At 47.6% G+C, this 24392-nt stretch overlaps 1 protein-coding gene across 1 annotated transcript in view; it reads left to right on the plus strand.

Moving 5' to 3' along the window:
• The window catches only part of LARGE1 (LARGE xylosyl- and glucuronyltransferase 1), a 558406-nt gene that overhangs the window by 235018 nt on the left and 298996 nt on the right, over positions 1 to 24392 (plus strand). Inside the window, exons 3-4 of the mRNA XM_057740821.1 lie at positions 6709 to 7010; positions 23886 to 23968. Of these exons, the coding sequence (XP_057596804.1) occupies positions 6709 to 7010; positions 23886 to 23968 (385 nt within the window). The remainder of the gene's footprint in view (positions 1 to 6708; positions 7011 to 23885; positions 23969 to 24392) is intronic.

Consider the following 24392-nt stretch of genomic DNA (forward strand, 5'->3'; position numbering starts at 1 on the left):
TGGGGAGTCAAACCGAGGAGACCAATGTTCTAGAACAACAACCCACAAACTGGGGCTTGCAGGCCAAATCTGGCCCAGCACTTGTTTTTGTAAATAAAGTTTTACTGGAACACAGCCATGCTCAAATGTTAGGAATTTCTGTGGCTGCTTTTGTGCTGCAAAGCCAGGGTTGAGTCCTTGCCTCAGAGACCTCATGGCCTACAGAGTAAAACATATTTACTCTCCTGGCATTTACAGAAGTTTGATGACCCCATTTTAGGATACGATTAAAAGGCTGGGTTTGAGAGGGAATGTTGGAAATAGGATGAGAAACAAGTGCTTCAAACATCAGGAAGGGAGAATTGGCAGGCCCTGGTGACAGATTGTACGTAGGGGGATTTTGTCGTGTAAAGGTTAGGGATGCAGTGTCTTCATGACGGGTGGAAAGATGCAGGGGGACAGGCTTCCTGAAATCTGGGCGTGAGTGAAGGACTGTGATGTCCTTGGCTGGAAAGATCTAGGACTGTCACCACTGGAAAGGGCTGGTTTGGGCCCCCAACGTGGAGGCCTCAGGGCTGGGGCTCCCTGCCTCCCTTAACGAGTCCCCCAGTTCTATGCATTTGCAGGGGTGGCTATCACGGTGTGGAACACCAGTACTCCAGAGAGAGTCACTGCACACAGATTGATTCAGATCATCACTTAGGACGTTTTGGGTGCCAAGTCCCTAATCTCTGTCACTGTACTGCACGGAGGTTGATTTTGATTTTCAATTTACCTTTTTTGTTCCGAATCTTAGCTGTTTTGATTCTTAATTCAGGGCATTCATCTCAAGTGGATTCAGAGATTCAAATCTGATGATAAATTCATGTTTGTTGAGAAGTTTGGGAGGGAGAAGGAAGATGTTGTCAACTGAGATTTTGAATAATGTCTTGTTTGACATTTTAAACTCAAAGTGGGCTGAACTGTAGATCAACACATATAGGCATTACGTGACAGAGATGTACCCTGTGTACAAATAGAGTACAGATCCAGAAAAAGAAAGAAACTTGGAAGGAAAGGTAATAGAGAAGCAACGGTCAAAGGGGCTCAGAGATGAAGGATCCTATTCACTACTGTGTTTGTTTCTGCCTCCAATTTGGTGGGGTGGGGGAGGGTGGGTGGCAAGGGGAAATTTGAGTATCTCCTCTGATTAGGCCTGATGCTAGGTAACATACATGTAATATGCATGTGAGCATGCACACGCGCGTACACACACACACACGCGTCCCCCATTGTACGTACGGGGCAGCAAGTCTCAGAAGCTAAGCACTTTGGCTAAGGTTAATTATCAGTAGGTGGCAGGACCGTAATTCAAACTCGGCTCTTTCTTGTTCCAAATCCCATGCTCTTCTGACTAGATTAGATTTGTTTGCTTTTCCTGGTTATCTCCCCCTCTCCCCTCAGCAATTAACATTATAATGAGGTCACTTTGTAAGCACAGTTGATGCTTGAATAACACAGGTTTGAACTGCATGGGTCCACTACATGCAGATTTTTTTCAGTTAATATGTGTTAAGTACTATATGATCTGTAGTTGGTTGAATCAGCAGATGTGGAACCACAGACATCAAGGACCAACTCTAAAGTTATACTTGGATTTTCAGCTGCATAGGGGATCCATGCCTCCAGCCCCCACGTTGTTCAAAGGTCAGCTGAACTGGTGGTTGAAGGTTTGCTAGATCTATTTTTTCTCATGCCCGCCCCCCCCCCCCTTTTTTTTTTTAAAGATGCCAGTCCTTCCCTTCATCCTTTCTTCAAATGCTTGTTAAGTGCAGGCAGCGTGCCAGGCCCTGAGGATAGAGAGACTGGGTACTGGGCAGTGGTACTCAGTGTGATCTACAGACTGTTGTTGGTCCTGGTACTAGTCAGGGTTCTTCAGAGAAACAGACCCAGAGGGTTCGTGTGTGTAAAGAAATTTATTATAGGGCCTCCCTGGTGGCACAGTGGTTAAGAACCCACCTGCCAATGTAGGGGACATGGGTTCAAGCCCTGGTCCGGGAAGATCCCACATACCGCAGAGCAACTAAGCCTGTGTGCCACAACTACTGAGCCTGCAAGCTGTAACTACTGAAGCCTGCACACCTAGAGCTCATGCTCCACAAGGGAAGCCACCGCAATGAGAAGCCACAACGAAGAGTAGCCACAACAAAGAGTAGCCCCCACTCTCTGCAACTAAAGAAAGCCCACGCGCAGCGACAAAGACCTAATGCAGCCAAAAATAAATAATAAAATAAATCTTTAAAAAATTACATATAAAAAACTTATAAATATTGGCTTGTGCAGTTATAGAGATGGTCAAGTCCCATATCTGCAGGGACAGTTTGCGAGCTGGAGACCCAGGGGAACTGATGGTGTAGTTGTAGTTGAAGGCTGGCAGGCTGGAGACCCAGGAAGAGCCAATGTTTCAGTTCAAGTCCAAAGGCAGGGAAAACAAAACAATGTCCCAATTCAGAGGCTGTCAGGCAGGAGGAATTCTCTCTTCTTGTGGGGGAAGGGTCAGCCTTTTCTATTCTGGCCTTTGACTATTTGGATGAGGCCCTCCACGAAGGCAATCAGCTTTACCCAGTCTACTGATTCAAATGTTAATCTCATCCCAGAACACCCAGAATAAGTTTGACCCCATATCTGGACACCCCATGACCCAGTCAAGTTGACACATAAGATGAACCATCACAGCCCCTAAACTGTTTCTGGTCTTCGACAAGGTAAATATGGAAATTGGGGTCATATTGAGAGCAGCTGGACATGCAGCAGGCATGTAATCAGTGGACCTGTCTTGATGACCAGGATCCTGGACCAATTTGTTGAATTCAGGTGATGAATTGCATATGGGCTGAGCCATGTACTAGGCATGTGTATTGGGCTGGAATTTTACCCAGGATAGGTCGGAGGGAAAAGCCTCACTACTGCCAGTTTGAGAAATAACTGCTGTGGGTACAGTGGTTTCCATAGGCCGTAAAGCTCCAGGGTTAGGAAAAGCAGGAAAAAAGGGGACAAGAGCCAGAGAGATGTGTAGTCCAGGAACAAAAGCAGGAGTCAGGCTGAATGAGCTCTGAACATGGCAGGGTGACGGGCTCTGCTGGCTAGACTTCTGGCCACGCAGCGCTGGATGGGTCAGCCTGGTTTAGAGATGCATGATCCATCTGTACATGAGCCCATGGAAAGTTAGAGCCAAGAGGGCCTTGGAGCCCATCTCTAGGACACTCCCTTTCAGGAAGGGGCCAGCTCAAACACACACACACACATAAGCCAGCAATTCCAATTCTGCCTTTACTGAGCCCTTCTTGCATGCCAGGCACTAGGCTCAGCATGCATGGTGCTTTTTCCAACATTGCCCCCCAACCCCTTGAGGCCTGGTTTTTAATTATATGTCTTCACTGATGACAAATTTATGGAGCTTTAAGGTAGAGAAAACACCTGCAAGTCTTTGAGAGCTAAGTTTGGTCAAAACCAGTTGGGATCTAAAGTAGGAAATAGGATACTGAGAACATTTCCCCCTCACTGCCCTGGAATTAGAATTGCTTGGGGATTACATAATTATGCCTTTATGTATAAGCAAGTAATCAAAGAATTAGAAATAAGTAAACTGTGGGGCTTTTGGGAGAGGAGCTAGAGGAAGTGATGGGACTCCCATGGGAAGCCTGCCTGTTCCTCCTTTTGCCTCTGGATGAACTTGGACCTGCCTAAGGCTGAAGGGAAGAAGGTTCAGAGATGCCACATATCAAAGTAAGTGAAGGTTTGCTGGCCACTTGCTCCCATGTACCACGCAGAGAACAACAGCCTGTGGTCAGGAAATGGACAACCCTCAACACCCTAATTTACATCATCAACTCATCTTGTCCATAATATCACCTGCCTTCCTTGGACAGGGGTTGTAGGAACTGATTGACACCAAATACCTTCTGATGAGAGGCCAAGTGGTTGGTATTTCAGTATCTTACTTAAGCCTCCCATTACCCTTACAAGGTTAGCGTTTCTCTTTCCATTTTAGAGAAGGGAAAACCAAAGCTCAGAGCATTTAATCCCTCCAAAGAACAAATTCAGAGTTCCCATTTATTGTGTATTTTTCAGAATTTCTGGGATCCTGGTGGGCTTGCAGAGCTTGCTGGGTTCCTTCTCAAAAGTACCAAGGTCCTTTCAGAAGAAAGAAGGCCCCTCAGCAACTGTACCTCCAACTCGGGGCATACATGCAGGAGCTTGGCCACGTGCAGTCACAGAGACCTTGCTTCCAATCACCACGAGGGGAACAGGGCTTAAGCTTTTAGAGGATCCGTTTCTCTATCTGCAGTGGAGACACCGATTGCCACCTGCTTGTGCTGTGATAACCCAAGACATCAGTGTGAACTACCCAGCCCTGCACACAGCCACAGCAGGTGTGAAGTGTAACTCCCTGCCCACTGATGGAAGCTAGAAGACCATCTTCCCCACCCCTGCTTGAAGGGTCATTGTTGGCTGAGAAAACACAATTGCTGTTGCTGCCTTTTCTTTTTCATTTTCAGTGGAACTAATTTGGTTTTACCAAACAAGGAGACAGGTTCCAAAGCCTGGGTCGAGCTTGTAATTGGCCAGCTCAGTAACAATGCAACCCTAATCAACCTGTGATTTCACATCCCCACACACTCGGCCTCAGCCTTTGATCTGTGGTCCTGAGCAATGGATTTCAGAGAGTCATATTTGCTGTGCTGATAGCAAAGGACCTGGAGCTCAGGCGTTTAACCCTGAGGTGATTAAGAAGGAAAAAAGGAGTCGTGTTTGTGAAAACCCAGAGACACATCAAAAAGCCCTGGGCAGAGGCCGGCGCAGCAAGGCAGCACAGGTGAAACTCGCAGGGTGTAATTCATCACGTTCTTTGATCCTCAAGTTTTGTGAGTCACAGAGACTCCCTGGGACAGTTTGCAAGCTCAGTGGGGTCTGGGCAGGAAGGAGAAAAACTAGAAGTGTGGAAAAAGTGTTTTTTTAGTAGGCGGCTGAAGAGGGTAATTTTCTAGAGAGATGATTTTTGCTTGGTCGTCTCTGAGGCAGCTGTGTTGTAGTTGGATCCTGGGATTTCTGCAGCATGGGAACAGAGAGGAGGGACCGTCTTGGGTGTGTCTTGTATCCCTGGGGCTCCTCATGCGTAAGCATGCATTGAGCACCTACTGTACACAGGGAGTTGTGCTGAGTATCCTTGGGAGATGGGGTTTTTACATTAATAATTTTTAAATCTGTGGCTCTGTATATAGCCTTTTATGACACTGCATTTAAGTGGAGAGGGTACAGGTTTGGGTATGAGAGACCTGGGTATGAATTCTGATACCACTGGGTTCTGATTGTGTAACTTTGAGAGACCTACTTGACCTCTCTGTGTGTGGTTGTTAAGTAGATTGTTTCTGGAACTCAATTTCATGACCATGCTCCTACTTTCTTCTTCCTGTTGCACTTAATTATTTTTACTCTTGGCATGGACAGATGCATCCACGGTGAGAGCATTTATCAGATATAATATGTTACCACAAAGATAAGTAAGACAGTTTTTATCCTCATTGAACCCCCAATCTTCATAGGAAACATTTAGTAAAAACAATTTACCAAATCCAGTATAACAGGTACATATTTTTCTTATGAAATGCTGTTGGCATATGCTGATATTTTATCTGCAAATTGAAGAAGGCATCCCATGGGGGGTGATGCTTCTGAAACTGGGTTTTGAAGGATGAATAGGAGTTCACATAGTAAGAACTAAATAAACTTAGTCAATATCAATATTTTTTCTTTATATTCCTTTTCTTTTTTGCTCTCCTCCACTTCCTCCTACTCCTCCCCCCCAAACTCTCCTCCTTCCCCTCCTCCCCCTATTTCATATTCATGTTTATTGCTAACAAGAATTTCTACCTGGAAATGTGCCAAGTAGGGAAAAGAAGACAGTGCATTTAATTAGGAAAAATTATATTATGATTGTCTTCTCTAAACAGCATGTTAGTTTTTTCTTAATTGAAGTATAGTTGATTTAGTGTTATGTTAGTTTCTGATGTACAGCAAGTGATTCAGTTATATATATATATACATATTCTTTTCCATTATGGTTTATTACAGGATATTGAATATCATTCCCCATGCTATACAGTAGGGCCTTGTTTATTTTATATATAGTAGTGTGTATATGTTAATCCCAAACTCCTAATTTACCCCCCACCCTCTTTGGTAAACATAAGTTTGTTTTCTATGTCTGTGAGTCTCTTTCTGTTTCATAAATAAGTTCATTTGTGTCATATTTTAGATTCCACATATAAGTGATAGCATATGATATTTGCCTTATCTGAGTTACTTCAGTTAGTATGATAATCTCCAGGTCCATCCATGTTGCTGAAAATGGCATTATTTCATTCTTTATGGCTAATATTCCATTGTGTATATATACCACATCTTCATTCATTTGTCCACGGATACTTAGGTTGCTTCCGCGTCTTGGCTATTACACAATACATAATTAAACAGCAGGGTAGTTTGTTTGTTTTTTTTAATCACCACGGTAAGTCATTCTGCTCCCAGCTTTATTCCCAGTTCAGTCTGGATGCGTGTATTTATAACTCACTTTGCACCTGCTTTCCCTTCTACATGGGACTGTGAAGAGTCCTGAAGGTCTGGGGTATGGGGAGCGGCCCGCGGGGTTCTCTTCGGCCTTAACTCTTCCCGGTCTCTCCGCGCCCGCAGATGGGAAGCCGGTGTCCCTGTCTCCGCTGGAGTCCCAGCCGCACAGCCCCCGGTACACGGCGTCCAGCCAGCGGGAGCGCGAGAGCCTGGAGGTGCGCGTGCGCGAGGTGGAGGAGGAGAACCGCGCGCTCCGCCGGCAGCTCAGCCTGGCGCAGGGCCGCGGCCCGGCCCACCGGCGCGGCAACCACTCCAAGACCTACTCCATGGAGGAGGGCACCGGCGACAGCGAGAACCTCCGGGCCGGCATCGTGGCGGGCAACAGCTCCGAGTGCGGGCAGCAGCCGGTCGTGGAGAAGTGCGAGGTAAACAGCACCCCGAGCCTTCCAAGGCCCCGGTCCCCACACTGCCCGTCCGCATCCCTTGCAGATGCCGCCTGGAAGGGTGGCCAGGGGCCTGGAGAGAGCTGGCATTCCTGGCTCAGGCGTGGGTGTGAATCTGGCTTGATCATTCACTGTGTTGTATGGCCAGGCAAATCTGTTCGGCCTCTTGAGTCTCAGTTTCCCAGTCTGAAAATGGGGCGAAGAAGGCGTGCACCGCAGAGCTATTAAGAGCAGCCCGACTGATAGAACCTACTGCTTGTTTCTTTGCGGCTCATTATGACATGCTCAGGATTTCCATGCCTAGTTGTCATCCTGGGGGCCCTGTTACTTAGCCTCCAGTGGGAGCGGTGCACCTGGCCTTGAGGCCCTGCTGGGTGGTTCCCCTGGGCCTCATTCTCGCTTGACGCACAGCTTCTGTAATTCAGAACCAGGGACTTGCTTATCTAAAGCAGATATTTGAACTTTTATAGCTTCGTATATCGTTTTCCCCTTTAGAGTATCTTGGCTTTCTCAGTAACTTCAGTCACTTGCTCTCCCTCCTGCTCCTCACCTCCCTCGTTCACTATCCATGCTTATGTGAATGCGGGGAGACACACAGACACACACACACAAACACACACACACACTTGTTTTCTGCTTCTTCCAGTTTCTGTGAAGAGGAATTAGAACATCCCTGTTAAAAGCAAGCCCTCCCCAGTTCATTTCCACTCACTCTGCTGTGAGTGCTTGAGCAAGTTACCTAACCTCTCTGAAATTCAGATGTCTCATCAATAAACTTTAGAAAATAATACCTGCTTCATGCAGTATTTGTGAAAAGGAAATGGGATGGCCATACAAAGTCACAAATAGTATCTGGTATATAGCATATTTTCAGTTATGGATAATTTTTGGTTTTTTTAGTTAGATGAAGGTATTACCTGCTGTTTGTTTATTCCACTTCCTGGCTACATTCTCAGAATGTTAGACTTCAAACTCCCTGAAGAGAAAAAAAAGTTGCAACCTGTAAGATGCTCTTCACATGAATGTGATTGTTAGTGAGATTGGTGATACTGTGTAATATGTCATAAGGGAATATGGGGCTTATTGAGTGATGTAGACTCAGTTCTATGCAAGGTCAGTGGTCAGGGAGGAGATTTTAGACTGGAATGCTCAGGGGGAGCCCCTGAGGATAGTAGGATTTCTCATGGATTCTCAAGCAGGTTGAAGCGTGGGCTGGTGGAGAGGTGGAGAAGGTAGATGGAGGACATCCAATGAGGCATGTACGTGTGAGTAGCAAAAATATGAAGCAAGGTGCTGTTAAGCAGGAAAGGATTCAGGACATGGTAAGCTGGTTGGTCAGGCGAGTGCAGAGAAGCAGGGCAGGGAAGCGGAGGCTATGTTGTCATTATTCACCCAACAAATATTTACTGAACCTCTGCTATGGGTCTCACACTGCTCTCTGTGATGGGAAATGGCAATGATGGAAAAAGAGACAAAACTCCCTTTCTTCTGGTTCTTATGTTCTGAGGTGGGATGTGAGGAAGAGATGATAAACAAAGAGAAATTCTAATTGTTAACCAAACCCAGGTTCAGCTGCTTGCTGCTCATAAGCCAGTAATTCGAGAGGCAAGTGTCAGTGGAAAGGAAAGGTACTTTAATCAGAAAAGCTGGTAATCTGGGGAGAAGGTGCACTTGTGACCCGAGACCAACTCCAACGATTCTGCTCAGCCATGACAGTTTTTGTTTCTTGGGTTTTTTTAAAGATTTATTTTATGTTTTTTAATTTTTATTTTTATTTTATTTATTTTATTTTTGGCTATATTGGGTCTTGCTTGCTGTGCACGGGCTTTCTCTAGCTGTAGAGAGCAGGGGCTACTCTTTGTTGCAGGGCACCGGTTTCTCATTGCGGTGGCATCTCTTGTTGCGGAGCATAGGCTCTAGGCGCGCAGGCTTCAGTAGTTGCAGCACGTGGGCTCAGTGGTTGTGGCTTGTGGGCTCTAGTGCACAGGCTCAGTAGTTGTGGTGCACGAGCTTAGTTGCTCCATGGCATGTGGGATCTTCCCGGCCCAGGGATCGAACCCGTATCCCCTGCATTGGCAGGTGGATTCTTAACCACTGCGCCACCAGGGAAGTCCAGCCATGACAATTTTTAAAGTGGAAAAAGGGGGAAGAATCTCGGTGAATCATTGAGGCAGGAGATTGGATTCTGCATCGTTCTCCATTGCATGCAGACAGGCTGACTCTTTCTTCAGATGTTATCTTGCCTGTGTGATCTACCTGCAGGATTCTTAGGGGGGCTGTTGGGGTAGAGAACTAGTCATTTTTTAACTGCTTAATTCTTCATTCTTGCTTCTTTTTATCTAGGAAAAGAATCAACAGGTTAGGCAAGGCCTGGTGTGCATTCAGGAGAGCGTAAGTCGGGAGTTAGGTTAAATTGCCTAGTTGATCTCATTCCTATAATCAGCTTCTGACTACACGCCAGGCCCAGCCTCATTTAATCTTCCACAACTATTGCCAGTGGCCTGTGTTATGGAAGATCTCTGTTTGGCATCTTTGAAGATGGGGGCTTAGCAAATTTAACAAATTCTCTTAGTCTAGGCTGGTCTGAGGTGGGCCCTAATTTGGGGATCTTCTTTCCCTGCCTGGGTGAAGGCTGGTTTGATTTCTTACAGACTCTGTGCTCTCAGGTTATGGTCATGGCATCAATTTAGACTTGGGGCTGGTCCAGAGGGAGGAAATTCTTTTCCTCAAGTGTGTTTACACTGTTATGACTCAAGCCTACTTAAACCATCAACTAAGATCAAGGAGGTGAAAAATAGAAAAGGAAAAGGAAAAAAATGGGAGGACACAGGTGTAACAGAGGGAGAAAACGGAAGATTCCTCTTCCTGCTTTGTGTCTTTGTGGCCAGTGTCTTCCTGCTCAGCTTTCTGAGATACACACATCCTATTGATATTTCTAAAGAGGCCTTCTGCCCCGAGTACCCCACCGAATAGTGTGGGCAAAAGACCATTGGCTTTCATAGTGGGAGACAGGAGCCCAGTTCTGGTTCCCTCCCTGCCTTGATGGCTGTGTGGCACTTAGCAAGTTACATCACTTTTCTATGTGTTGGTTTTTTTGTTTGAAAGTTATGGATTAAAATCAAGTTCCTGCCTCAGACTGTTTTAGTGGTGACAGTGGGTATTAGAACTTTGGCAAATAATAGCATAGTTAGTTCTGTTAGTAGTTGATTTCACTGTGATTAATCAAGCAATCCCAAGTAACAGTAGCTTTGCATCTTCTTTCTGTTCATATGTAAGAAGTCTGGAGGCTATTGGTGTAGGAATGTTCATGTCTGGGATGCAGGCTTCCTTTATCTTTCTCCCAGCTGGCTTGCCTGGCATTCTCAAGGTCATCTCATGGTCTTGAATGACTATCAGAGCTTCAGCCCTCACTTTAAGAACATTTTAGAAATTTCACAGTCAGTTCCTTTTAGATCATATTGGCAGAACTTCATTTAGCCAGTACCTTTAGCTGCCACCTAGCTGCAAGGGAGCCTGGAAAAGATAGCTTTCCTTCAAAGAAGCCATGTTCTCTGTTAACATTTTGGAGTTTTGCTGCTAGAGAGAACAGATATTGTGGTTACAGTGAACATTCTCTGTCAAATGAGTAGTTTTTGAATTCAGTTGCACATTAGAATTACATACCAAACATGCATATTCATGGAACCCATCCATTCTACTGATTGAGAATCTCTGAGAATAGGGCCCAAAATATAAGTATTAAAACTATGTATCCAAGAGATTCTGAGATAGTGGAAACTGCTTGGAAACCACCACTTTAGGGAACAACCAAAATAAATAATGAGGTTTACTTTACCCCCGTGATCTTTGAGAGATAAAGACCTCAATCTTGTTAATTGTTACTGTAACTTATTTTTTAGTCTTTTGCACCTGAGAATTAGGTTTTGTCTGTTTGTTTCTGTTCTCTTTGTGTGTCTTGATAATGTTACCTCTTAGACCCTTTAAGTTATTTTTTTTGGTGGAATTCACCTATGATGAACCCCAGGTCCTGTTCAAGGTTCCATAGATAAATTAGAAAGTCCTGACCTGCTAGCATCGTATTTCAACGTGGTCAGCTCTGGGGGCACATGTGCCCTGAGATGCTGGCTTTATACCCATAAGCAGTGTGCTTCTTCTGTTCCCATCACTTGGCATCTTTAAAGATTTTAGGAAAAATGCCATGGAGGCAAACAAGAAATGTCAGTCAGTGGAGTCAAAATAGAAACCACCTTCATCTGCAGCACTCATGGTTACAAGTGCTGAAGCTGGTCCTGACACCCTGTCAGCGTGCAGGGCCTCGTCACCAAAGACGTTGTCATCATCGCTGGTTGCCCTGAAACGTCTCTGGGCTGTGACAAGTATTTCTGAAAACCCTTTTGAAATGATGCCCAGGCTGTCAGCTGAGATATCTGGTGATAGAAATCAGGGCCCTTTGCCAGACCTTGTGCCCCCTTATTGTTTCCCAATGATGTGCCCTTCAAGTAGCTGCCCATTTTATTCTTGCATCTTCCTGTTGTCAGGGCAATGCTGCTTCCATGAGGGACTGGTTTCTCTGTGCCTCGGGACCTGGGAAAGATGATCCTCTTTGATCTCCACTTCTGCCTGTGTGTGTACTGATGTGTGCATTTTTCTTGCATTTCTCGTTCTGGTCTATTCTGGGCGTCAGCTATGGTACAGCACAGAAATCACTGACCTGGAGTCAGAATTTCTAATCAGGAATCTTTACTTTGCCACTCACTAGCCACGTGACCTTGGGCAGTTCATTGAGGCTCTTAGAGTCTATTTCATTATTATGAAATGAGAATAATAATGTGTTCTTCCCTGTGCAGTTGTGAGGATGAAATGAGATAGCATGTGGGAAACTGGCTTTGTATGGGTGTCATACATACTTATTATGGGTGTTCCAGTGCCCGATTGCTGCCTGACAAATCACCTAAAACGTAATGGCTTGAAACAGTGCCAGTCATTTTATTAGCCCTCGTGGTCTCTGTGGGTCAGGGATTCGAGAAGGGCTTAGCTGCATGGTTCTGGTCCGGGGGCATCGGTGGAGGGGCTCATGCAATTACTTGGTGGCTGGAGCTGGCATGGTGAGGGCTGGAGCAATGGGCACTGGCCCAGCATCTCTCTTCCCTGTTGTGGACTCAGGGCTTCCATGCGGTCTCTCTCTTTGGGCTGGTTTGGGCTTCCTCACAACATGGCAGGTCCAGGGCAGTCAGCTGCTTCCATGGCAGCTGATGGCTTTAAGCACAAGCCTTCCAGTGAGCAGGGCAGAACAGAAACACTCTTTGTGACCTGGCCTCAGAAGTCACGTAGTGTCACTTTTGTTGATAGTGTAGTCTGTTAGTTGAAACAGTCACAAAAGCCCACCCACTTTGAAGGGAGGAGCACACACTCCATCTCTCAATGGGAGGAATGTCAAAGAGTTAAAACAGCGACAATTGATACTGTTATTATGGAAAGCCAGGTGAATGGTAATGTGTGATGTCAGACCACTCCTGGGGAAGTATCTCTTTTCTTCTATTTCATGCTTTGAACTTCATTCAAAATGTAATAGTACTGTAAGAGTAATAAAAGTTAACATCCTGAGCCCTGAAAATGTAGGAGACACCATGCTAAAACTTACATAAAATATCTCATTTAATCTGAGTAACATACTTTCTTCTTTTTGTAGATTAGAAAACTACTGCTGCGAAAAGTTAAATAATGATTACAAAGTCACACTGTCAGGAAGAGGTGGAGCTCACATTTAAACCAAGGCAGATTGCTTCCTAGAACCAGTGCTTTGAACCGCTGTGCTGGACACTTTGTGAATTAGAGCTCCTGGGACCCGTGTTCCCATCGGCTCAGAGCCGCAGTCCTTATTCTGTGCCTGGCAGGTGCCTCACCCCAGAAGGCTTCTGGGTGACAGTCACGATGTGGAGGTCATCTTTCACCTTGGGGGCTTGTCCCAGCCCTATGAGGGTAATCATTCCTCCGTGGGTTTAAGCAAGGATCTGTCTGTTCTTTAAAAAGAGGTTGGGTTGTTTTAAAGTGCCTGCCAGATTGTGACTGCATTTGTCAGCTCAGTGGGAATGTACCGTTTTGCTTTAGGTTTCAAGTTTATAAAACTTGACACTTCTTACCTGCACTTTCTGGGCCCCTAACAAACCTCCCAGAATTTTGATCTACCTCTGTTTTTACTTCAACTTCAAGGTCTTTCCATAATCTCTCCACGGTGGAAGGGTTTGCCCGCAATCTTTTCGTGCATCATGTTGCCAGTGGAAGATACTCTTACAGCATTTGGATTCACATTCCATTAGCTTCATATGTTGTCTTCGGGGCTCCTTCAAGGATGTAAATCTGCTAAGGTATCTTTCCGAAATGTCAGGCCCTGGAACTAGGGGACATTGTACTGGAAGGTACCTAGTAGGACTTTTCTTCTGTAGTGATTTTCAGGAACCCTAGCTCTCAGTGTGCTCTTTCGGGTGCGCTCCTTGAATGTATTAATTATTTATTTCTTCATGGCAAGTTATTCGCAAAACTTAACAGTTTAAAGCAACATGCATCTCTTACCTCATAGTTGCTGAAAATTGGGAATCTGGGAGCAGCTTAGTTGGGGATTGTGGCTCCAGGTCTCTCCTGAGGCTGCAGTTAAGACGTCTGCCAGGACTGCATCAGCTGTAGGCTTGACTGGGGCTGGAGCATCTGTTTCCAAGCCGGCACACTGGCCTAGCTGGGGCCTCACTTCCTTAAGACTGCTTGAAGGTTCCCACAGAGCAGCTGTTAGCTTTCTCCAGAGGAAGTGATCCAGCAGAACAAGGCAGATACCACGGTCTTTTTTATAACCTAGCCCTGGATGTCATAGACCATTACTTCTGCTAAGTTTGATTGGTCACACAGCCTCACTCTGATACAGTGTAGGACGGGCTACACCGGGCACAGCTGTCAGCTGGCCGGGCTCTTTGGGGTCAGCCTTGGACTGGCTTCCATACCATGGCCATGGCAAGGGGCCCTCTCTCTGGCAGCCTCCTGTCTGTGCTTACCCCTTGATCTGCTTTATCTGTTGTGCCCCCTTGTAAAACTTACTTTGAAAATGTGCCCTTAAGAACAACAGCAGCAAATAAAGATGCAACCCTCTCATTTTAAAGGTGATGAAATTAAAGCAGCGGAAAATAAAGAGTCTTGCTTAAGGTTACACAGTTGCTGCCACAGCCCAGATAATGATTCTGGTGGCTCACCTCCTCGTTCCTGTGCCTTCTGCCTCCTTGTACCCAAAGAGGATAAAGACAGTGCCTGCATTCGACAGTGGAGAGAATTGGGCAGCTTTGAAAGCCCTCCTTTCAACAGTAAGGGAAAGACTATCTCAATTCTTACTTGAAGAGGAGTGGAAGTGAGGGCAGAAGGAAAAAACCTGATGCCTCGCTTTTGCGAATATTTAAGGATCAAGGCCAGGAATTCCCTAGCGGTCCAGTGGTTAGGAGTCTGCGCTTTCACTGCTGAGGGCCCGGGTTCAGTCCCTGGTCAGGGAACTAAAATCCCACAAGCCAAATGATACAGCCAAAAAGGAAAAAAGAAAGGCTCAAGGCCTCAAGTTCAGAGCCTTCAGCATATTATAAACTCTTTAATAATAATAATAATAATTTAATAATGACTGCTGATATATATCTACTATTTACAGAATGCCAGGCTCCAAATCCTTTAGAGTCATCTCAGTTAATCTTGTCCAACCCTGTAAGTTGACACATTTATTACCCCTTTTCTATAGATGAGGAAACTGAAGTCCTAAGAGGTGGTTCTGCATCTTGAAAGATGGGGAAGGGTTTGGTAGGTGAGGGGAAGAGCCAGAGCAGGGCTGCTGCTCCTAATGATGTTGAGCAGACCTGCTTTCATTAACTGTGCAGGTATTAGGTGCCAGCACTGAACTTGACATATGTTAGCTCATGCAGTTTGTTTGTTTATTTGTTTTATTGGCTGTGTGAGGTCTTTTTTGCTGTGTGCGGGCTTTCTCTAGTTGTGACAAGCGTGGGCTACTCTTCGTTGTGGTGTGCGGGCTCCTCATTGCCGTGGCTTCTCTTGTTGCGGAGCTCGGGCTCTAGGCGCATGGGCTTCCGTGGTTGCAGCACATGGGCTCAATAGTTGTGGCGCACGGGCTTCGGTGCTCTGAGGCATGTGGGATCTTCCCGGAGCGGGGATCGAACCCGTGTCCCCTGCGTTGGCAGGCGGATTCTTAACCACTGCGCCACCTAGGAAGCCCACTCATGCAGTCATTTTAATCATCGTAGCTTTATAGATAGGGAAGCTTAGGCTTAGTGAGACCACATAGTGCAGGTCCAGGTTGTAAAATTTTTTTACTTTTGGTTTAAAAAAAAAATCCCACAAAACATGAAATTTATCCTCGTAACCATTTTCAAGTGCACAGCTCCGTCTTGTTTAGTATATCCACATTGCTGTGCAACAGATTTCCAGAACTTTTTCAAATCTGAGACTCTGTCCCCATTGAGCAAGGCCTTGCCATTTCCCCTACTCTCCAGCCCCTGGCAACCATCATTCTACTTGCTGTTTCTGTGAATTTGTCTATTTTAGCTACCTCTTATAAGTGGGATCATAGAGTATTTGTCTTCTATGACTGGCTTAGTTCACGTAACATAAGGTCCACAAAGTTCACCACGTTGTAACATGCGACAGGGTTTTCTTCCTTTTTAAGGCTGAATTATAATTCATTGTACAAATAGACCACATTTTGTTTTTTCATCTGACCGTGGACACTTGGGTCGCTGGCGCCTCTTGGCTATTGTGAATAGAGCTGCTGGGGACAGGGGTGTGCAACTATCTCGCTGGGGTCCTGCTTTCCATTCTTTTGGTTGTATACCCAGAAGTGGGATTGCTGGATCATCTGGTAATTCTGTTTCTCATTATTCCAGAAACCGCCATACTCTGGTCTGTAGTGGCTGCACCATTTTACACTCCCAGCAACAATGCACAAGGGTTCTGGTTTTTCCACATTATTGCCGCAGGTTGTAAATCTTAATGTAAACATGATAGCTTGCTCCCTTTACTGGAGAAGCCAACTGTGAACTGGTCGTGAAGGACTTTGAACTAGGTTGCCATCTGGCCCTTTCTCACCCCCACCACTACCTCCCTGGCCCATTTCACCTCTGGCTTTGTGTGCCGTGAAGCACACCCAGAGATGGAGTTTCACGTGCTGACTGTCTCTGAAGGCGTGTCCGTGGGGCCAGCCACCGAGGATGCTGTGGGGGGGTCATGGGCTGCAGCCGCCCCAGGAAGGGGCCGACCCTCAGAAAGGCATCTCTCTGCAGCAAGTGGGGCAACATACACCTCATGGAAGGGACCATAAGCAGCATATCACAGCGTCCACCGTGCTTGGGTTATTGCAATAGCTTCCTGACTGTTCTTCCTGCTTCCAGCTTCCTTGTTTGCTCCCCTCCCCTCCAGGTACGTGCACACTCAGAGCATCTCTCAACTGGCAGTTTGAGTGGTCCTTTTAAAATTTAAGTCAGATTGTGCTGTTTCTCAGCTCTGAACCTCCAGCAGCTTCTCTCCTTACACACGGGAACAGCTAAGTTCTTAAGGATGCCTGGAAGCGTCAGACGGGCTGCCTCAGATATCCGCTCTGGCTCCATCCCCAGCTTTCCTCCCTGCTCTCTCTTTCCCAGGCCACCTGGCCTCCTCCCTGCTCTGCAGGCAGCTGCCTTGGATCTCAGTGTTGTTTCTGCTGCCTGGGATGCTCTGGACACCCGGAGGCCTCATTCCCCCACCTATGTCAGATATTTGCTCCAGGGTCACCTTCTCAGGATAGTTGCCCAGACAATCCCACTTTAAAATCTTAGCCCTACTCACCTGCTACCCATCCACACACCTCTCTTCCTCCCCTGCTTAATTCTTCTTCCTAGACTCTTCATCGTCCAACATTCTATATATTTTAATTTCGTGTTTGTTTATTTTCTGTTTCCCCCGAACTGGAATACCAGCTTCCATGATGGGGGGCAAGGATTCTGTCTCTTGGACTTGCTGCTGAATCCCCAGTACCTGCATTTGAGCCTGGTACATAGAGGGTGCTCAGTCCATGCTTGTAGAGTGGTTGAGTACTTGGCAACTGTGTGTAGACTTTTTGGGCCAGGCTGGTCGTCCATTGGCCCCATAGATGGGATCGTAACACAGTCCTCTGTGCTGGGTATGGGGCTATGTTTAGACAACCCACCTGCCCCAGGCATGGGTTTTCCCTAAAAATTAAACTCCTCTTGACCCACCCCCAAAACTAGTCTCACCCTTTCACACATTTTCCGTGAAACACTTGGGTTTCTGATTCCTCAGGTTAGATGCTCTTCACAGCACAAGCAAATCCATCCTAGAGCAGACCAGGAATGTGCACGTGGGGGGTGCCGGGTGGGCGTGCCTTTGTTGATGTTTATTGGGCCTTGACCATGGAGGAGGCAGTCACCACCCCGGGGGTTTGGCCCGTCCTGCGCTCTCACCGGCCGCGTAGCCCCTGCCCTCCACCCGCTCCCTTGCCCAGCCCCTGACCCTGATGACTTGGCTGCCATTGTGCTTGGGAGGCGTCTCCTCCTGTTTTCTACGGGGTTGAGGTAATTTTGTCTTCTGGGTCTGTGGCTCAGTATTTTGAGAGAACAAACAGAATTCGGTCAGTGGTTTCCCGAGAGAGTAGAGCCTGGGTGGTTTGTAAGATTATTTTAGGTGGCACATTAGCAGTACATTTTTAAAAATTTTATAGTTCACAATGGATGTGTTTATGGAGCTGAGTTGTGTGGGTGGAATGGCAGGAGCCTGAGTTCTTCAACCTCTTTGCCGCTGACTGGCTGCGGCAAGGGACCTTGTACAGGTTACTCACCTACTCTGTGTCTCACTTTCTTCCTCATGAATTTTGGAAAATCCTGGGTGTTAGGAAAGCTCTGTATATAGAACTTCAGAGTCCCTTTTTTTTATAAAGGATCAGAGAGGTTAGGTCGCTTGCCCAAGGTCACCCAGCTGGCCAAAGGCAGAGCTGGGGCCACCGTTCGGCTCTCCTGATTTCCAGGGCTTCGTTTTTGCGAGGAGAAGCTTGCATCCCATGTACTCCTTCCCCTGCCTTTTCATCACCCTGGAGGAGTCGTAAATTCCAAAGCCACGGGAGACTGAGGTAGCTGTGGGAGGAGCACTGCTTCTTCTTGTTTCGTAGAAGCCAAGGGTGTGCTCCCCCTCAGAGAGCATCGGAAATAGATTCTGTGAAGACCCCTCCTCCTCTCCCAACATCATCACAGCTGACATCTGGGGAGTGTTTAACCAGAGACACTCTGCAAAGGGCTTTAGATAGAGCGGTTCTCGAGGCGGAGTCCCTGGACCAGCAGCGTCAGCTCACCTGGATGCGGGGAATCCTCAGGCCCCTACACGGAAGCTCCTGAATGAGGAGCTAAGGGGAGGGGCCCAGCTCTCTGTGTTAACAGCCCTCCAGGGAGTCTGATGCATGTTAGACTTTGAGGACCACTTACCCTCAACAAACCCTGGAGGGTAAGTAGTAGTATGTCCCCGCTTTACAGACGAGGAGGTTAAAGCTGGGGGGTGATGAACAGCTTCTCATTATGCTGCGTATGCGGTTGGTAACGTGAACGAGCATCAGCTCAGTAGTGCACCTACTGGCACTTACTTGTCGGATCCGCGCAGTTACCCAAGGGAGTGTCCATTTTGATCTCCATTTTACAGGTGAGCCAGTGAGGCTCAGGGATGTTAAGCGACTGCTCCAGGGTCACACAGCGACTTGGCTTTGAAGTTTCGGCTCAGGCCCAGGTCTCTTCACTCTTGTTGGCTTTTACCCACTGGCTGGCTCCTGCCTCTGTTGCCAGCTGTGTGCCTCTCCCCGGCTGCCGTGGGAGCCTCTGTCCTCTGCGAGGTTCTGCCTTCCCAACCCTGTCCCCAGCAGCTGCAGTCCAGAACCTGGGCTGAGCCTGACTTTTCGCCCCTACACATCACATGGCAGCATTTAAATAGGTTTCCCCTCTCACTCGCACTCCCAAAGGCTCCCTGTTATGAGATGCTTTCACTACGCTGTGCCCCCAGGTAGGATGCCCTGAGGGGAGCGCCTGGCCTTCTGGGTCACTGCTGATGGTGTCGCTGTGGAAGCTGGGCTGGCTGAGTGTTGATTACTTCTGCCGGGGCCGCAGCTTGTCTGCCATCCCTTAGTTTGATCTGAGTTTCTTTTGGAACATTGGGTATTTTTCTCTTGCATGCAAGTGTGAGAAAACAGCCCTATGGGGACTTTTCCTGTTGGAGGGCAGTTTTCTTTCAGGTTACATGGAGACTGACACGTCCACAGTTATAAATCCCTGCCGACCCCGAATAGCAGGAGTGAATATGGCCCTGGTCTCATTCCTAGAATGCCCTCTCTTCCTTGGACGCTCTCCCTGCATCTGCTCGGTCTGGGTGCTGCTGGCTGCCCTGAGTGGCAGGGACACCGAGCTTGCCACCACAGGAGCCTCTGCAGTCTGATGGGACCGTCTAGTTGGCTGTCTTTCTCTCTCTTCACTTGACCCAGGGGATGAAGGCTGACTGACCTTTTCATCCTTTGGGCCAGCACAGTGCCTGGCGCATCGGTCTCCAGAAATGCTGCCGTCATGCCTGAACTCTTCCTGCAGGTCCTAAAAGTAAAGGTCACGCCCTTGACCCCAGTGGTATCAGGAATGATGCCCAGTTCACAGCTCTGATACTCTTACCTATATCTTTAGGTGCAGCTTGCAGCACTGTATTCAGAACTAAAGGGAGTGAGCAGGTAACCTCATCAGCTCCTTAGAAAGGGCCTTGTGGTCCCTGTGTCTGAGAATTCTGTATTTGTGTAGTGCCTTAAAATTTATAAATACATTCTATCCATCGTCAGGTTTGTTACATTGATGCCCTCCTGTCGTCACTTTCGGGATTAGTGAAATATCTATGGATGCTCCAGAGTCTTCTGTGATTTCCTTCCAGCCACCAGGACAAATGGGGTGCTGAGGAAGGGGCCCCAGAATTGGTCAGGTCCTGGCAGGAAACAGGGGGCACACTTGCCAAGGAGGCAGAGAGGGTTTAATGCCGGGTTAAGGGGAACCAGCGAGGGTGGTGCAGCTCCCATGAGGGAGTCACTGCAACCCCTGAGCATGACGGGGAGGCAGGAGGCCCTGTGGAGCCCAGCAAGAACTGGAGGTAAAGGGAGGGCCTTTGAACTCCCACTGGGGCCTCCCGTGGAGCAAACTCAACCAGAAACCAGAGGCAGGAGGAGCCCACTTAATTCGGTCTAAAAAAGTCAGGCTCTTGGGACACAGAGCCAGGTGGAAAAGGGCAGAAGGTGAGTCTGGAGGAGCAGATAAGAGCATCATCGCACTACATCCACACTTTTTGAGCGAGAAAGGCAAGTATGACATCTGCAGAGTATAGGGCGGACGTGGGCCAGTGGTCACGGGATTTGATGCTTAGACCCTTTCCTTTGAGGGGAGGCATGTCCACGTGTCTGTGACCATCTTTAAGCCACCACACTGAGAAACTTGAAACCTGGACTTCGTAGCTTCAGAACCGCATGTTCTCATGATGAGGCCAGGTATGCGACCCTGCTCTTTCAAGGAACCTTCATCCCTGTTTCCGGACTGTCCCCACTCCTACCGCAAGCCCTGCTTCACGCCTGCCACTCACTTTGGCACCTACAAAATTTGGGGCCACCCCGAACTCTTCCCAGCACGTGTGTGCGACGCTCCGATGTTCTGCTGCCCTGGGTAGCAGGGCTCTGCCGCGGAGGCTCCAGGTGATGAATTTGTGCATGGTGGCAGGTGCACTGGATGAACCTAAAGAGACTGGAAAATTATGTAAAATGTTTGAGAATGTGCACGCGTGTGCTTACATTTAATGGGCCCATTTTAAAAAGTCCCTGAACCCTGAAGCCAAGACAAAGTTTGATGTCTCGGAGGCTGGGCGTTTAAATATTTGCGATTCCAAAGAGCCTGATTCAGCGTGCTTTTACCCATTCTCGTCCCCACCCTGCTTATGTCTCCCTTGTGCAGGCGTTTTCCTATTCATTTCCTTCATGATTTAAGCGGTGACAGTTGCGTCTGCATTACAGGCTTTGATTCCGCGTCTTTTAGAGAGATTATCCAGAGATAAGCGGGGCTGTCATCATTTTACAGGTGGAGAAGTTGAGATGTGCAGAAATGAATTTGAGAAAGGTGGCTTTGGTGCCCCCTGGAATCTGAGCCTCCCCCGCCACACCCCCGTTCCTTTTTTAAAAAAAATAAACTTGTTTATTGTCTGCACTGGGTTTTCCTTGCTGTGTGCCGGCTTTCTGTAGTTGCGACACGCAGAGGCTACTCTTTGTTGTGGCACGCAGGCTTCTCATTATAGTGGCTTCTCTTGTTGTGAAGCACGGGCTTCATTATTTGCGGCATGCAGGCTCAGTAGTTGTGGCGCACGGGCTTAGTTGCTTCGCGGCATGTGGGATCTTCCCGAACCAGGGATTGAACCTGTGTCTCCTGCATTGACAGGCGAATTCTTAACCACTGCGCCGTCAGGGAAGTCCCCTTTCCCCCTTTGCTTAAAACAGGGTTTCCTCGCGGCAGTGCTCTTGACCTTTGGCACGGGATAATGGTTTTGGTGGAATGCGTCTTGTGCATTGTAGGATGTTGAACAGCATCCCTGGCCGCCACCCACTGGATGCCAGTAGCCCTGCACACCCCCAGGAGTGACAACCAAAAACGATTCCAGACATTGCCACATATTCTAGGGGAGGCCGAGGGGAGTGAATTACCCCCTTTTGAGAACCACCGCCTTCCAGCGAAGTATTTTAAGATCTTGAGCGTCGGAAATTGTGAGTTAATTGGTCTGAGATGGGGCTGGGGCACAGGGTATACTTTTTTAATCTTTTGGGTGTTTCTGATGTACCACCAGCAGGGTGAAGAATCTCATTTGCAGAATTCGAATCCCATCTTTCTCAGTCTGTTTCCTGATCTATAATACTGAAATAATAACACTGTACTTGTCTCATAGAACTTAAATCTGGTCATCTGTGTAAAGTGCTAAGTACAGTATCTGGAATGTAAGAATTTGCTCAATAAATATTAGCTCTTAGTGTGGTGATTATCCGTAGCTTTTGTCTTCCCTTTTCTTGCTTCTTGATCCCCAGGTAGGAGCGTAGAGGAGGGACTTTGCTGCCCTGATCCAGGAACGGGGGTTTGTGTATTGAATGTGGGGGCCAAACATGTCAGGGAGCCAAGGGTAAGGGTCAGGTAAGAAGTGGGAAGCTAGGACCTGATAACGCAGGGCACAGTGGGGTTCTTCAGGCGGGGGAGGCGCAGGGGCAGGGGTGAGAGACTCTGAGAATCCTGCAGCTGTGCGTGAGCCCGTGATTTCAGGACTTCTCAAAATGAGGATCTGGATGGAGCCAGGGTTCAGCTCCTGGCATTGAGAGCGGGTGGCCACGGTGCAGTAAAGGTTGCTGGAACTCAAGAGGTCTTGGAAGTGCATTCCAGGCTCTTGGCTGGTTTATCCTTGAGGTGGTTCAACTTCCCTTGGTGATGTCGGGAGGCACGGTGCTGAAATAGGTGTGGAGAAGCCTGTGTGGCAGTGACCAGGACATCGGAAGTGGCTGCTGAGGATAACGGGGAGCCTGGGAGCCGTGCCCTGGGAGGAAGGTCTGGGAGTGGTTCTGAAAATGAATGGGCACCTATCAAGGCCCCATCCCTGGAGTTTCAGTATTGGATGCCCAAGGGAACATACTGGTTCTGCAGTACTCCCAGGACAGGACAGGGCTGGAGTGGGTGCTAGTAGGCAGGCTGTGCTTTGGTTAAAGGACCACATGGAGAGGCAGGAACCCTCTGTTCTTCCAGCTGTTCTGAGCGAGGCTGGGCGACTTCTTGAATGGGACGCCCTGGAGCAGTACTTTCCAGTCTTGGCCAGGTCATGGCTTGAACAGAGGATGGTAACCGTATGGCACAGGAGGTAAATAGGAAAAAAGTGCTGGCAGTGGAGGGCAGGCAAGCCTGAGGGGTAACCCTGCCTGGTAGCCTGCAGAGCTCACTTGAAGCAATGAGTATCTTTGTCACCTGTAATTCATTCACGGCACACCAGGGTGCCAAGTCACCCAGTCTGGGAAGCTCCGCTCTCGAGGATGTTTTTGCTATAATTAGACTGCAGTGTGCCGTATTCCTACACTTGGCATGGTTCCATTCCGTGACATCCTGCAGGACATGTGTCATGACCCTCATATTACAGTGAGTCACCTGATGCTGCAGCTTTCCTGGGGTCCCCTGGGTTAATGGACAGACTGGGGCCCATGCTCTTGAGTGCTTAGATGAGACTGTCCATCCACGACCCATGGATTCAGTCTTCAGTTCCTTGAATGGCATCCCAGCTGGGGCCCATAGGTGTTCGTTGGTCCCTTTGCCTTGTTCTCAAGTTGCCCCTGACCTGAGACATCTTGTGAGAATGTTTCCCAAACTCTGAGCCACGACATCTCCGTCTGAGATCCCCAAATGTCAGTTCATCCTTTCAGGGCATATTACTTTCTCTTCTCTTGTTACCAGTTGTCATTGTCTCCAAGCGTGGGGGCACGGGACTCACTGTTTGCCTATTTGAGCCAATTGCCATTTCTCTCGTCCCCAAAATGTAATTGAAAAGAGCCTTAATGGTTTCCAAATGATGATAGCTCCATAAACTGATTAAAAAGGCCTTAATAAAACTGTCTCAAGTTATTCTTCACAGCTGCCGCCAATGCTTTTTGTGTCCCAATGATTCCCAACAAGAAATAAGGGCACTTTTTCTTTTTCATGCAGTCAAAAGTGACAGAAAAGTCCCCTTCTTCTGTCTAACTGCTCCCCTGCTTTCTTTGCTTCCCAGACAATCCACGTTGCTATTGTCTGTGCCGGATACAACGCCAGCCGCGATGTCGTCACCTTGGTGAAGTCTGTCCTGTTTCACAGGTAAGTGTGACTGTCGTCCTCTGCGGGCTGACATGTAGCTGCTGGCCTGTGCCTTTCCTCCGGGAAGGGTTAAATAAGAGCAGCATTTCTCATCAATCATTTAAGCTGCCATGAAAATGTAATTATTGTCTGAAACCCCGGGGAGATTATTGTGTTGATAATGTTTAACAGCAGCGATGAGGTGCCCTCTCGCAATGTTTAGAATTATAGCTCTTGGACCTCAAGGGACCTTCAAGGACACTCCAAATTTGCTGCTTCAGTTTCTTCATTGGCTCCCTCCACCTGACAGTCACCAGACCTCTATTTACACATCCCTGTTGACAGGTTGTGTTACGGACTGAATTGTGGCCCCCTGAATTTTATCTATTGAAATCCTAAACCCCAGAACCTCAGAATGTGACTGTATTTGGAGATAGGGCCTTTA

This window comes from Hippopotamus amphibius, chromosome 7 (assembly GCF_030028045.1).
Source record: "Hippopotamus amphibius kiboko isolate mHipAmp2 chromosome 7, mHipAmp2.hap2, whole genome shotgun sequence".
NCBI lineage: Eukaryota > Metazoa > Chordata > Mammalia > Artiodactyla > Hippopotamidae > Hippopotamus > Hippopotamus amphibius.